This window comes from Megalobrama amblycephala, linkage group LG18, assembly GCF_018812025.1.
Source record: "Megalobrama amblycephala isolate DHTTF-2021 linkage group LG18, ASM1881202v1, whole genome shotgun sequence".
Classification (NCBI taxonomy): domain Eukaryota; kingdom Metazoa; phylum Chordata; class Actinopteri; order Cypriniformes; family Xenocyprididae; genus Megalobrama; species Megalobrama amblycephala.
The window spans coordinates 23,709,979-23,725,689 of NC_063061.1; the positions used below are offsets into that span (position 1 = coordinate 23,709,979).

Consider the following 15,711-nt stretch of genomic DNA (forward strand, 5'->3'; position numbering starts at 1 on the left):
TTAAATGGTTTTAGTAAATGGCTGCAATATAACAAAGAGTGAAAAATTAAAGGGGGTCTGAATACTTTCCGTACCCACTGTATATCAATATAAGAATACAAAAAAGGTCTGCACTCTGAAGCACTTTAATTATGGTACACAGGAGATAAAATGACAAACGTTCCGGCTCTTCGCCTTCATCAAGTGTCGCAGTTTTTATTATGGAGAGTGAGTGAAATTGTTACACTGATGAAAGCGAAGAGCCGAAACGTTTGTCATCTTATCTCCTGTATACCATGATTAAAGTGCTTCAGAGTGCAGACCTTTTTTGTATTCTGAATTTGATGGATGAAAAATACAGTAAAAACTGTAATTTTGTGGAATATTATTAAAATTTAAAAAAACGTTTTCTATTCTAATATATATTAGACTTAATTTATTCCTGTGATGGCAAAGCTGAATTTTCAGCATCATTACTCCAGTCTTCAGTGTCACATGATCCTTCAGAAATCATTCTAATATGCTGATTTGCTGCTCAAAAAAAGGTTTCTGACATTTTTTCTGGATTCTTTAATGAATAGAACATTCAAAAGATCAGCATTTTTTATTTTATAGAAATATTTTGTAACAATATAAATGTCTTTACTGTCACTTTTGATCGATTTATTGAGTCCTTGCTGAATAAAAGTATTAATTTTTCAACAACAAAAATGTTTTTATCCGTTCAGGACCGCAGTGATGTTGGCCAGTGAGAGCAGCTGTCCGGCCGCAGTAGAGCTGCTGGTGCAGAAGGGAGCTGACCTGCACATGGTAGACTCGCTTGGCCACGACGTGCTCCATTACGCCAAACTGTCGGGCTGCAGCGAGGTCCGAACCGTTCTCAACATGGCCCTCCACAGACAGCAGTCGGAGTCAGGTAATTTAAAAGTGAATGTCAGTGTGATGCCAATTTACACAAGTTAGCTGTGAAGTTGCAATTTCAGATTATGATTAATAGCAATAGCAACTTTCTTTACACTGCTCAAAAAAATTAAAGGAACACTTTTTAATCAGAGAATAGCATCAAGTCAGTTAAACTCCTGGGATATTGATCAGGGGCCGTATTCACAACACATTTTATCTTACCACAAAGAGTTCTCCCAAATGCCAATAAAAGTTAAGAGTTTTCTCTTAAAACTAATTCACAAAGCTGCTTAGACCAACTTTTACTAAGGAATAGAGAGATGTCTTAAGCTAAAAGAAAGGGCAGGGTTGACCTTGTTGCTATGATGCGATGATGTCAACACGCTTGATAACTACAGTATTCCCACAGTGATTGGCTGATGGGGGACAAAGAACTTATTCCGGCAAGAAGTGAAACTCAATACAGTTCAAGTAGCCTATGAGCATTATAAACACTGAATACCAACATATGAAATTAAATTAAGGACATGCATCAGAAAAATTGGTAATGTTGGACAATAAATATATAACAGAATATAACAACTTGACAGTAAACGTTTTTTGCAGTGTTATATTAATGTCCGTTAAAGCAAGAATATGTAAACAAAAACACAGCCACTGTGTCCAAAAGTGGGAGTTATGGGATAACAGACACATGTTCTGTAAGGTCATTATGTTTGTACCGTGATCCAGGGGATTTAAACGTATATATTTCAGACCTAGAGGAGTAATTTACTATTATTTCTCCACTAGGTCTGATATATATTGTACGTTTTAATCCCCTGGGTCACGCTGCAAACAGGATGATCTTAACTTTATTAATTATTAATTTATTCGTTTACTATTAATAGTAAATATGTAAAGTTGCATAAAATGGAAATACTCAATAAAGTAGGCTAATTACATTACCTCAGATGTGTACGTTAATGGTTGGATTCCACAACTGTTAAAACATATATAGGCTAAGACAATACAACATTTACTGTAGATGTCAAAATTGACTGAATTAGAGACATTTTTTATTCCATTTCTGATTTGGCTGTGAGATTCGCCGATTTTGGTTGTGTAAGATGTGATGGATTCTATTGTCCTGTTGGCATTTTCACCCCAAAATGGCTGCTGCGCTACCGAAGTGCCACCTAATAGCTGTTATTTATAAAGCATCAGAGTTTCATTTCTTGGGTTCTATACTCTTTGTGGGGGAGAAGTCTCTGTCAGTGATTTAATCATCGAAATATTGTAGAATGAAAAGCTCTCGATCCCCTTGAACAGCACGCCAGATACGCTTATAATATATTTTTTTTTTTACTCTATTCGATCATTTGTAAGTGTGAACTCATGAAAATAACTGCCACAGGTAATCGGACATTATTTATTTATTTATTAAAGATATATTTTTTGCGTTTTATCAAAGATTCAAATCTACAAATTAAAATATTTATTGCATTTATGAAGAAAAGTAGCAGAGGGGGTTGCTAATCAGTTTGCAGCTGCATTGGTGTTAATGAAATTAACAACAGGTGCACTAGATGGGCAAAAATGAGATGACCCCCAAAACAGAAATGATTTTACAGGTGGAGGCCACTGACATTTTTTCCCTACTCATGTTTTCTGACTGTTTTCCACTAGTTTTGCATTTGGCTAGAGTCAGTGTTACTACTGGTAGCATGAGGCGTTACCTGGACCCTACAGAGGTTGCACAGGCAGTCCAACTCCTCCAGGATGGCACATCAATATGTGCCATTGCCAGAAGGTTTTCTGTGTCTCCCAGCACAGTCTCAAGAGCATGGAGGAGATTCTAGGAGACAGGCAGATACTCCTAGGAGAGCTGGACAGGGTCGTAGGAGGTTCTTAACCCATCAGCAGGACCGGTATCTGCTCCTTTGTGCAAGGAGGAACAGGATGAGCACTGCCAGCCCAGAGCCCTACAAAATGACCTCCAGCAGGCCACTGATATGAGTGTCTCTGAACAAACAATCAGACTTCATGAGGGTGGACTGAGGGCCCGACGTCCTCTAGTGGGCCCTATGCTCACTGCCCGTCACTGTGGAGCTTGATTGGCATTTGCGATTGAACACCAGAATTGGCAGGTCCACCACTGACGCCCTGTAATTTTCACAGGTGAGAGCAGGTTCACCTTGAGCATGTGACAGACGTGAAAGGGTCTGGAGAAGCCGTGGAGAACGTAATGCTGCCTGTAACGTTGTTCAGCATGACCGGTTTGGTGATGGGTCAGTGATGATCTGGGGAGGCATATCCATGGAGGAACACACAGACCTCTACATGCTATACAATGGCACCCTGACTGCCATTAGGGATCGGGATGAAATCCTTGGACCCATTGTCAGACCCGACGCTGGTACAGTGGGTCCTGGGTTCCTCCTGGTGCATGAGAATGCCCGGCGTCATGTGGCGAGAGTATGCAGACAGTTCCTGGAGGATGAAGGAATTTATACCATTGAATGCCCCTCACGCTCACCTGATTAAATTCAATAGAACACCTCTGGGACATTATGTTTTGGTCCATCCGATGCATCTCAAACTGTCCAGGACCTCAGTGATGCCCTGGTCCAGATCTGGGAGGAAATACCCCAGGACACCATCCGTTGTCTCATTAGGAGCATGACCCGACGTTGTCAGGCATGCATACAAGCATATGGGGGGCCATACAAACTACTGAGTAGCATTTTGAGTTGCTGCAATGACATTTCAACAAAATGGACTAGCCTGCTGCATAATTTTTTCACTTTGATAATATCATTTCCCTTAAACGGTGGCATTCTTTCGTTCCTAACATATTACCCAGTCCATATCAGTATAGATATTCAGCATATTTTGCCCATTGAGATCTGATGTTTTAAAAGTGTTCCTTGAAATTTTTTTTTTTTTTTTTTGAGCAGTGTATATAGCACAATTAAAACTACAGTTGACTGATGTCACACAGAAAAACAAGCATCACACAGGCAACACATATAAAATTGTCACCGATTAAAAGCTATTGAAAACAGATGTGTTTTGAGTTGTACTTTAAAATCCTGTACAGAAGCAGCATCTCTAATGTTAAGGCAATCTGTTCCAAAGCTTCGGCGCTGCTACAGCAAAGGAGAGAACTCATTTTTGACTCAGATGTGTCCTAGGAATTTTGAGTAACTTCCGAGTCGCTGATTTTAAAGTTCGTCCAGTCTGATATTCGATTAAGAGCTGGAGTGTTGTTGTGCTGAATGTCACATGAGCGCAGCTATGATTTGGCTTTAAGCATGAGGCAGCTGTTGTTGAATGTAAAATATACACTGAGGAAAGCCTGAAAGCCCCCACCCCCAATGCCAATGGCATTTAATAAAAGAAACCATTTTATTTTATGTGTGTGTGTATCATCATCTTGAAAGTTAAATGTCACTCTTGTTTTCTTTTCTGTCCTGAAGTTGCACAGAGCTTTTTGGCTCAACATTGCCATCTGGTGGTGTTTTACAAAAATAAACTATTCCATACTTTTTGCAAATTTTCTCAGATTAAAAAAAAAGAAAAAATGATAATGATTTTCTCTGTGAAATAATGAAAAAAGGAAAGATTAAGACAGAATAACTAATGTTAGCACCAGGCAATGACATGCCATTTTCATTTTCCCCTCATAACCACACTCCATGTTTTCCCCTCCTGTATCTTTGCATGAGCAGATAAGAGTTCGACGAGAACCCCTCAGGTAAGCAAGTTAATTTTCATTTCATTCATTTTCATCCCTTCAGACTTTGATGGTTTTCCTCATTTTCTGATTGACAGAACCTGCAAAGTTTCTCCATAGACACTTCAAATTCACATTTTAACTGAATGCTTAGTTCACTAGGAACAGTAGCGTCAGCCACAAGCCAGGAGTTTTGATTGAATATTCCTTTATTCTTAAATTTGACAAACATTCCCACAATGCACTTTTAGAAACCTGCACTGGCATTTGCCTCACCCTGTCGTGAAAAAGTCTACTTTTCCCAAACTAAGTGTGCAGTGTTTATTTCACTAACCACTTAAACACTTTACTTCGTCTTCCTCTCTCTCTCTCTGCCACTCTCTTTATCACAAACACAATCTCAGCATGGTCAAAAGTTAAATGAGGACAGAAGCTCCACTCCCAAAAAGAGAAAAGCACCTCCTCCTCCCATTAGCCCAATCCAGGTAAAGGCACACAGTGCTAAATCTGTAATCGGTAATGATCTCTGCACTTTCTAAAAGCTTTAGACGCAATTCTTTTTTTAATTACTTCTGAATATTCAGCTGATAACTTTTTCTTTTTTTTTTTTCTGTATCCATATTGGCTCTTACTGTCTCTAAGCTTAGCCTCACTTTTACGCTTTCCTTTGTGTTTTTTTCAGTCAGCTGGTATCATCTCACCACCTTATTTTACTCCAGCTGATACTCCTTTGTCCAGCAAAAGTGATTCATCCAAAAGATTCAATTACAAGGTAAAATATTGAAAGAGCATTAAGGGGTATCAGTATTAATAAAAATATATAAAGTATGTATATATACATTAAGAAAGTATTTATTAAAATATTGATGTAGTGTAAATATTGTATTTTTATTTACATTTTTATTAGTGTTTTTGTAGTGGGTTTTTTAAGTATTATGTGTAACTAAACAAAAACAAAAACAAAAAAAAATTCACAAAACTTACTGGCTGTGTCTCAAAGCTTAGTCACTGCCCACCAAACATTCAAAAATACTTAACATTTGAACATGCCTATAATGCCCCAAAAATGCTGTCTAGGTAGGCAGCATATTAGGTTTTGAAATATTGTCAGTGGTAAAATAAAACACCTGTGTGAAATAATCAAACCATAGACATGTTGCTGTTGTATTTTGTTCATTATTTAATGACATGATTTGACTGGGTGTTCTTCTCTTCCTGTTTGTTGAGGAGGAGGAGCTGAAAAGTGCTGTACTGAAGGATGAGATCGAGAAATTGCACGAGGAAAAGAGCATGCTGCTCGAGACCATTGAAGATCTGAAGCAGATTGTGGAGCAGACTGAGCCCAAGGCGAGTACTGCACAGCCCTTTAATATTCCTTCATGTGGCAGCTGCTTTGATCTTCAGCCACTTTTGCTCTCTGGAACCCATTTTAACAGCTGCATTTTTACTGGCCCTGGCCAGGTGAAGGGCCTTGCTTTAGGGGACACGAAAGCAGACCTCTCATCCACACCACTGTTCTTAGCCTCCATCTTACGGATGAGCTTTGTTTAAGTTTGCGCATCGTGTTTGAATTTCGAAAAGTGGCGCAAACCCGTGGGTCTTTTTTACATGACCTTGAGTAAGCATTGAAAACCTCAAAGCCCAGAGACACTGTGTTTTGTGTTTAGTAATGATGCTCTTCAAAATAGCCTCTTATGTTAGGGAAATTTTGCGGTGGCCTGCATGACTTCTCTTAGTGTAGTTACAGATCGTAAGGAATCAGTTTGTCGGTCCCAAGTGAGTTTTTGATGTCTGAGGCCCAATAAAAAAAGGATATTGTAAAATAATCTTTTGTCCTCTTGTTTTATAACAGATGGAGCAGTCTGAGAATGCAAATTTGTCATTGATTGCAGCCCTGCAAGCAAAGATAGCCTCTCTTTCCCTGGAAAACCAGCAGCTTGCCCAAATAATAAAGGTAACTCAATGTAAAAAAAATTTAAATTTGACCATAAAGCTGAAACTTTGTAGGTTACTTTATATTGCCAATGATCAATCAGCGACCTGAGTTTGGGGCAGGACTGCCTCTATAAACAGTGTTAGACTGGGAAACCTGTTTGGAAATTTTTACAAATCTGTTTGGTTTATTAAATTAGGATGTGCATTGCAAGTCATTATTTTGATTTTCAACATCATTTATTTTTTTGTCACCGAGTAGAAACGTCCAGCTCCTCAAGGAGAGGAAGGCCAGGGAAATTCCCGTCCAAACAGCATAGAATCCAATGCCTCGTACCACTCCACCCGTGCTGATTTTGAGCTCTCCAGCGACATGCATATCCACACCGTGGATGAAGAGGATCTTTCAGAGGTGTCTGTTCTGGACATCAGCAGTTCTTCAATCAAAAATGAGATGGAGGAGGATGTGAGGTTGAGTACAGATAAAGAAATTGGATTGCTACGGGATGCACTGGAGAATCTGCAGACTAAACTTCTAGAGTCCAGAATGGAGAACCACTCCCTTCAGGCCAGACTCAACACTGACTTTGAGAAAATTGAAGTTGCGTCTAAAAGCATGGGCGAAGATACTCAAAAATACCAAGAAGCTTTGCAAGAGTTACAGCTGAGGGGAGATTCTGTGAGTCCACAAGAGGACAATGTAGTGCAGAAGTTTCAGTATTTGAAAAGCTGCCTGGAGCAGGAGGTTAAAGAACTGAAGGGAAAGTTGGCCAAGTCGCAGGAGGAGCAAAAGCAAGATGCTTGTTTGATAAGGGATCTTCAGGCTCAACTCGATAGTGTCCGTCTATCTGAAGATGAGCGTCAAGAACTGAAGAACACCTACAATGTTTTGGTGGAGAACATCAACCAGGAGAAGACGCTGTTGATTGAGAAGTACAAAGAGTCTCAAGAGGAGATCAAGATGCTCCAGGAGGCCCTTCGTGGCACTGTGCCGGTAGAGGCTGCTGCCAAAGACTTTGAGGAGATGAAGGCAGAGCTCGGCGAGATTATCGATGGGCTGCAGCGGCGGCTTTTGGAGCTCTCAAAGTCGTACAGCGAGGCCAAAAGCGAGCTTAGCGCTGCCCGCAACCAGCTGCAGGCCAAAGCTTCACAGCCTAAGGACCAGGCAGACGTGGTCTGTGTCACCAAGGAGGAGCATGAGCAGAGAATACAAGAGCTGGTGTTCAAGATAAAGGACATGCAGAACATTCTGAAGGACACGGAGGCTAAGTATCAAGCAGTTCTAAAAGAAATAGCCCAGGTTAAACAAGATGCCGAAAACCAGGCTCAATCATCTGTAGCCATTGCAGACCACACCCAGGTCGTGGCATCCTTGGGGAATGCTATCAAGAACCTAGAGTTGGAAGTTGAAGTTCTTAAAGAACAGCTCGCCCAGAAGACCTTGCAGGTGGACGCTTTGCAGAACAGACTGACAGTTGAGAAGGATGTAACTCCAGATGATTCATTGTCCCGACTGGAATATGAGCAGATGAGGGAGACGCTGGAGGGTGAGATAAGTCACCTGAACCACCTACTGAAGGATGCTCTCAGGAAACAGGATGAGATGGCCCTGGAGGTGACCGCTGCTTGGCAGGAGGTGAAGGACGGAAGGAATGAGAGAGAAGCAGCGCAGGAGTTGGCGGTGTGCAGGGAGCAAGAGTGCAGTGCATTGAATACCAGGTACAAGGAGGCTCAGGATATCATTGTCCAGCTGAAGAAGCAGGTGGAGAACCATGTGATCTCAGAGAGAGAGAAGAATAAAAAGGTGCTGATTCTCTCACACACGGTTCTGTCTAAATTGATGCAGTTGTGTCATATTAAATCCCAATGTGTCATGTTTGTTTATTATCTACAGATTGATGAGCTTTCAAAGGAAATCATGAAGTTGAAGGATGCTCTGAACAGCCTTTCACAGCTGTCGTACACCACTAGCACCCCTAAGAGACAACAGAGCCAGCAGGTGGACTCGCTCCAGCAGCAGATCAAACAACTGCAATATCAGCTTGCTGTATGTTACAGATCTTGTTCTGCCATACAGTAGCAAGACATCTAATGTTCTGTTTCATTATTTGAAATATAGCAAGTGAACTGTTCAAAAGTTTGGGGTCGGTAGTTTCTCATGCTCATAAAGGCTGCATTTATTTGACCAAAAAAAGTAAAAACTGTAATATAACAACTGTTTTCTATTTTAACACATTTTAAAGTGTGATTTATTACTGTGATGGCAAAGATGATTTTTCAACATGTCACATGATCATTTAGAAATCATTCTAATATGCTGATTTGGTGCTCAAGAAACACTTCTCATTATCAATATTGAAAACAGTTGTGCTGCTCAATTTTGTGGAAAAATTTATGTGAAGTAGAATCTTTTGTAACATTATACATTTATTGTCACTGATGACCAATTTAGATCATGCATCCATTTTTATTAATTTTTGGCCCCAAACATTTGAACGATAATATGTAATATATAACAGCATAGAAAATGATGTTTGTTGTTTTGTATGAGCATGACAGATACATCATGCACTCAAAATAGCTTTCCAAACATGTAACAGTATTTGCTCTTTTTGTGCAATAGGAGTCCAAGAAACGTCATCATGAAATTGTCTCAGTCTACCGGATGCACCTTCTTTATGCTGTCCAGGTCTGTACTGATTTCCTATCAGTTTTTATTACAGTATGTGCACATAATATATTGGCATTTTAATCCCAAAAATGAAAATTCTGTCATTTATTACTCACCCTTGTGTCCTTCCACTTCCTTAAGACCTTTGTTCATCTTCAGAATACAAATTAAGATCTTTTTGATGTCTTTTTGAAGTCTGAGAGGTTTCTGTCCCTCCCATAGAGATCAAAAGTAACTATCACTCCAAGGTCCAGAAAGGTAGGAAAATCATCAATAAAGTACTCCATGTGACTCCAGTGGCTTAAACTCAATATGAAGTGACATGAGTGCTTTGCTTGTGCAAAAAAAACATTATTTACCACTTTATTTACAAAATAATATTATCAGAAGCATGTTCATGGAACAATAGCGTGAACACAAAACGCGTGTCATGAAGCTCTTGTGAAAGTGACTTGCAAATCAATATTTTTGTAAGTAAAGTGGTAAATTATGTTTTTGTGCTAACAAAGCATTCGTATCGCTTCATAAAATTAAGGTTAAAGGTGCCATCGAATTGAAAATTGAATTTACCTCGGCATAGTTGAATAACAAGAGTTCAGTACATGGAAATGACATACAGCAAGTCTCAAACTCCATTCCTCCTCCTTATGTAAATCTCATTTGTTTAAAAGACCTCTGAAGAACAGGCGAATCTCAACATAACACCGACTGTTACTGTACGTTTGCATATGCGGCACGGTTCACGGCATTACACAAGGGCAGCCAGTATTAACGTCTGGATGTGCACAGCTGAATCATCAGACTAGGTAAGCAAGCAAGAACAATAGCGAAAAATGGCAGATGGAGCGATAATAACTGACATGATCCATGATTACATGATATTTTTTGTGATATTTGTAAATTGTCTTTCTAAATGTTTTGTTAGCATGTTGCTAATGTACTGTTAAATGTGGTTAAAGTTACCATCATTTCTTACTGTATTCACGGAGACAAGAGCCGTCGCTATTTTCATTATTAAACACTTGTAGTCTGTATAATGCATAAACACAACTTCATTCTTTATAAATCTCTCCAACAGTGTGTAATGTTAGCTTTAGCCACGGAGCACTATCAAACTCATTCAGAATCAAATGTAAACATCCAAATAAATACCATACTTACGCGATTAGACATGCTGCATGACGAACACTTTGTAAAGATCCATTTTGAGGGTTATATTAGCTGTGTAAACTTTGTTTATGCAGTGATAGAGTCGAGAGCTCGGGAGGGGGCGGATAGCGCGAGCAATTAAAGGGGCCGCAGCCTGAATCGGCGCATTTCTAATTATGCCTCAAAATAGGCAGTTAAAAAAATTAATTAAAAAAATATATTCGGTATTTTGAGCTGCAACTTCACAGACACATTCAGGGGACACCTTAGACTTATATTACATCTTGTAGAAAATACATTCGATGGCACCTTTAAACCACTGGAGTCACATGGAGTACTTTAATTATGTTTTTTCTATCTTTCTGGACCTTGGAGTGGTAGTTGCGTTGGATCTCTATGGAGGGACAGAAACCTCTCAGACTTCATCTTAATTTGTGTTCCGAAGATGAACGAAGGCCTTACAGATGGAATGACATGAGGCTGAGTAATAATAAAAGATAGAATTTTCATTTTGGGGTGAAATAACCCTTTAATATGATTCCTCCGTTAAAGATACTGCAGTGTCATAGTACCACTGTTACAACAATATTTTATTTATTTTATTTAATGATATTGCATTTATTCCCATCCATATACTGTATTATCTTATTATTAAATTGTTTCAGTTTTTTCCTCACAGTCCAGAATAGAATTTTTAAACTCTAAAAACTTTCTTTTTAGGGCCAGATGGATGAAGATGTGCAAAAGGCTTTGAAACAGATACTTGTAATGTGCAAAATGCCAACCGAGGCCAAGTGAATGAGCCAGTATGATTCGCCAAAAAACATTGATCAAAGGAATTTCATCTGAGAACTAAAGTCCAGGATCCATCAATCAGAATGACACATGTACTCAAGCATTGCAATTGAGATCATTGTCATGGGCTTTCCCCAGATATTTTGGAAACGTACAGCAAACTTGAGTGATTTACAAAAAGAGGAAAACAATTGATGTGTGCACAATAACGTAGCTCATGCAGTGCCAGACAAAAACACAATCTACAGTCAGTGATTTTTTTTAAATCTATTTTGAAAACAGTTTTATTTTTGTATATTGTCAAAGAATTTGATCAGTATTTGATCCACTATTGTCAGTTTGCATTGAGGTAGAATGCAAAAACAAAGCACAATGTGTGTTCTAGTATGTTTGCCTGCAGAGCAATCCATCACAATGCACCTTTTACAACTGTATTGTATTTCTTTTTCAGTTGTATTATGTGGATTTAAATTGCAGCCACCTATAGTATCTGCATGCTGGGAAAAGTGAAGTTGCTCAGTGTTGTAGGACATTGTGACCTTTTTAAGTAGTTTTTCAGAATTCTTGACTTATTCAGAGCATGTAATTTGACAAAATGCCCACTTGCCAAATGCACTTTCTTCAGTCAGTTGTCAGTCTTTCTTTGATGTCAGCGTTTACCTGCCATCTCCAGGACATCTGATGGGTTGTGTCCTTGTGCCTCTGCTCATTTGTAAGACCCATGGTAGTGTTCTGGAGGCCATAACATTTGAAGCTGCACTATATTTCTTTTGCATTATGCTTGGTTCAACCAGCCTGCTGCACTAAAACATTTTAGCTTTACAGTTGAATTTGCCTGCATATAATAGTAATGAAGTCATCACATGTTAAACAATTACTGTAGGTAGTTATGTACTAAAGGCTCCAGTGACACAGTGAGGGGTGAGTTAGCCCTAGCACTTCAGTGTAGTTGTGGTTCTTACAACAAATAAGGTTCGGAAAAGATGAGATGGTAGTTTGTTTGTCAGTGTAAGGATAAACAAACTTCCCCACTTTAGGAGTTACTTAATTGTGGTCCGAACGAAGGATTTTTTTTTTGACACCTAAAGAGTAAACATGCTTTGTAAGTGTTAAGAAATATACAGTAGCACTTGAAAACATGCTATTCACCTGTAGAGCATGGTTTAGATGTTATTTTATCCATGCACTAAAGCCTAGCTCATTACCTGGTTTAGTACAATTTTGTAGCTTTTTGAATGTAATTTGAGGGATGCATAAGATATAAACTTGTTTATAAGGAGCAATTGCTTTCATAGAAAATATAGCGTGTTTTGTATGTGTATTAACTGTCTATTACCTACAGTAGAAATAGGCATCTTTTCTTTTTGATTATCCATTACCTTTCCTGAGAGCCTTGCTGTTGCTTTCAGAGTGCCATTGCATTACTAAACGAGTTCATAATGTACAAAAATACATTTGATGATGCATCAGAAAATGTTCAACAAATATCTGATACTGTCAATTTCAGTTTCTGAAGTGAAGATATTAAATGCAAAAAAACTGCCCTGTTGAATGCCCATGATATTGTCGATATTAAGTTCTTATCTGCCATATTTCATGATCAGCTCATAGTCAGTTGAGTTTTTGTTTTCTATTGTGTTTGTTATTGAGTCTGAAAAATATTTTTCTTAGTAATTAAACTTATGAATTTGTTCTTATTTGTCTTCAGTTAATCAATATTGATACATATTTTAATTCATTAGGATTAGGGGTGAGTTTAGAGATGTTATGTTGCTGTAGCATCATTTCAATATTAATATAGAAATATTATAGATTAACGTAAGAACTTTTTGTGCACTAAAATGCTTTCCAAGTATTGATTTCTTAATTTGTATTCTACAAATATGTGAACACAGCTTGAAATACAGATTCACAGAGGCAGGAAGAGCACAGTCCTGGCTTCATTTTCATGGCAAATGGTGATTCTGCATTGAGGTTTTATTATATAATCACTGTACCTTGATGCTCATGTGCTTTTTGTGTCAACAAACTTGCTGCAATTCTAACTAGCTCTTGGATCTTAACATTAAATTTTTTAATAACACTTTACAATGAGATTCAATTTAACATTAGTTAATTAGATTAACATGAAGTTACAGTACTTCTACAGCATTTATTAATCATATTAATAACTTGCATTTACTAAAATATTAATAAATGGTGTAAAAATATGTTATTGTTAGCTAATGTTGACGAAAGAGACATTATTGTGTTACCAATTCGGTAAAGCTGAAATAATGGTATTACTGTCATAATTAGAAAGTTTCCCTTGAGCTGTCAAAATAACACTGTACAAAATGAGGATTTTCATATTTTACATGCCTCTATTTTGCAAAGTTCTCCCTGAGAACACAAAAACAAGAACAACACAGGCCAGCATGTGAGTTCCATTTCCTGTTGGTAATTTCTTGAAATTGCTACTTTGGTGAAGAAGGCCGCTGTCAATGTTTTTTAGATGCCATTTTGGCAAGGAGAGCAACTGTCAGCGCCTCAAGGCCGATCCAGAGACGTCTCACTCTGAGCACACAGCATCAGAATGTTCTTAGATGTCATGCCAGCTGAATTCTGGGTAATGTCACCACTGTACCCTGTGGTATGACTCCTTTGTCCTTAAAGAATACCATCTAATAAATCAAACAAATGGACACTACATTAGAGCACCAGAACACTGAAGTGCCTACCATGGCAGAAATACCAGTAGCTTTACTTGGGACAGATTAGTTTTAAGATTTTAAGCTATATTATTCTTTACCAAGAAATGAACTCAAAAACAATCCTTCTGCATCCCACCTTTGCCATAGGCCCTTAGTGTAGTACACCAAAGTATCTGTTGTCTCAGCTAGATGGTGCTGTGTACCAATATTACTTAGAAAAGTACTTCAGGCTAAATTAAGGATAAAGCATTGAAGTCAAATATTCAGCCATTCAAATCATATTTAGAGGATTACATAGAGTTAGAATTATAAGTATAATATAATTGTAAGTATAATATTTTTTAGATTTTTTCCATTTTATCCTTTATCCTCCATTTTTTTTCATGCTGTATTATATAATGTGGAATGAAAGTTCTGATTTGCACATCGTTTCAATATGACATATTTATGCATTTAAAGGTACATAACATTTAAAATATTTTCTTTTTTTTATATAATCCTCGATCTTAAATATAATAAATGTACACTGTACATACACACACACACATATATATATACATACATACAAACATATACTGTATATGTTCTTCTGAGACTTCATTTTCAACTGCTACTCCTAGAGGTTTTTGCTACAAGCTCTAAACTTGGTACAGACCTTAAAACTGTTCTGAAGTGTGTTGCTATCTATTATCTAACTGACTGGATTTCGGGTTTTCGTATAATGTAAAAAACCCACACATTTACATTTACATTTGGCTGTAATACTAATGCTGTCCTATAGAGGGGGCAACAGGAGAAGAAATCTTTTATGTCTACTCTTTTACTCTCCGTTTCTGTCAGTTAAAATTAGCAATAAATGCATACTCTGATAGTGCTCAGCAAGTTGTGCTTGCTTTACCATCTGGATACTCATTATCGATTGTATGAATGCACTTTTTTTAAAACAGTTTATTGTACAAATAAGTTGCTGTTCTAAACTAATGTGTTGCTACATTGTTGCACACATGTATTTAGTAGCTCTCCATGTGTAGATCGTGCGCACAGAAACAGTAGTTGCATCCCAAATGACGCATACACTATGCACTTACATACTATGTACTTATACACTACAGTATGTATTCATCCAGGTAGTGCGTGAATTGTATAAGGTTATTTTGTCATTTAAAAATGGAGTCCAATACCCCTCCCCCTCCGCTACGTAATTAACGCTGCGACAGCTGAGTCAAAAGTATTTAAAGTGCACTTTTTCTTTTTGGAATTTTCTATGTGAACGCACTACTCGCACTATTTATACTTAAAAACGTCATAGAATAGTGCACAAGTACGTGAATTGGGACGCAACTAAAGAATATACACTAACAAAAAGCGACACTCAATAGAAAGTTCCATTGAAACACCGGCGCCCAGCAGCAGCCCTGCGTTTCCCCCATTTTGTGGTGAAAGCGAGTCGGCAGTCCACTAGTAACATCAGCTGCATTGTTTTAAAAAAAAAAAAAACAAAAAAAAAACGTACATTAAAGCGGAACTCAGTAAGATTTGCGAAGCAACCCCTACAGGTTCCTTCAGTGAATCACACTGTTGTAAATACTCCAAGCGCAGCTCTGGACTACGACTACAACGCTCACCAGCGCAGTAGTTTTGCAAATGCAGTACAAGAAATCTCGATGGAGGTGGGTAATTTTCGAAATTGTCTTATAAAGTCATAATATATACATTGTTTTTGAATGACCGTAAAGCATTTCGTCACTCTCACGTGAACGTGAACATGAGGCGAGATTGTGTCGGGTCAACGCAGCTCAACTTGCAAGTGCGGTTTTTTGGCGTAGATGGGCCAGAGGGGGTTAGTGCGCGCCTCAAACACACCACTACAA

General features: G+C 38.2%; 1 protein-coding gene across 6 annotated transcripts in view; it reads left to right on the plus strand.

Moving 5' to 3' along the window:
* rai14 (retinoic acid induced 14) overlaps positions 1 to 12,844 on the plus strand; it is a 53,854-nt gene extending 41,010 nt beyond the window's left edge. For 3 of the 6 annotated variants that reach the window (XM_048165401.1, XM_048165402.1, XM_048165406.1), the window contains 10 exons: positions 708 to 895; positions 4,596 to 4,621; positions 5,005 to 5,085; positions 5,283 to 5,372; positions 5,828 to 5,947; positions 6,453 to 6,554; positions 6,795 to 8,336; positions 8,427 to 8,579; positions 9,156 to 9,221; positions 11,073 to 12,844. In XM_048165401.1, coding sequence (XP_048021358.1) covers positions 708 to 895; positions 4,596 to 4,621; positions 5,005 to 5,085; positions 5,283 to 5,372; positions 5,828 to 5,947; positions 6,453 to 6,554; positions 6,795 to 8,336; positions 8,427 to 8,579; positions 9,156 to 9,221; positions 11,073 to 11,150 — 2,446 coding nt within the window. In that variant the 3' untranslated portion in view covers positions 11,151 to 12,844. The remainder of the gene's footprint in view (positions 1 to 707; positions 896 to 4,595; positions 4,622 to 5,004; positions 5,086 to 5,282; positions 5,373 to 5,827; positions 5,948 to 6,452; positions 6,555 to 6,794; positions 8,337 to 8,426; positions 8,580 to 9,155; positions 9,222 to 11,072) is intronic. The other 3 variants (XM_048165403.1, XM_048165404.1, XM_048165405.1) reach the window with 3 other exon arrangements.
* The last annotated feature ends 2,867 nt before the right edge of the window (positions 12,845 to 15,711 follow it).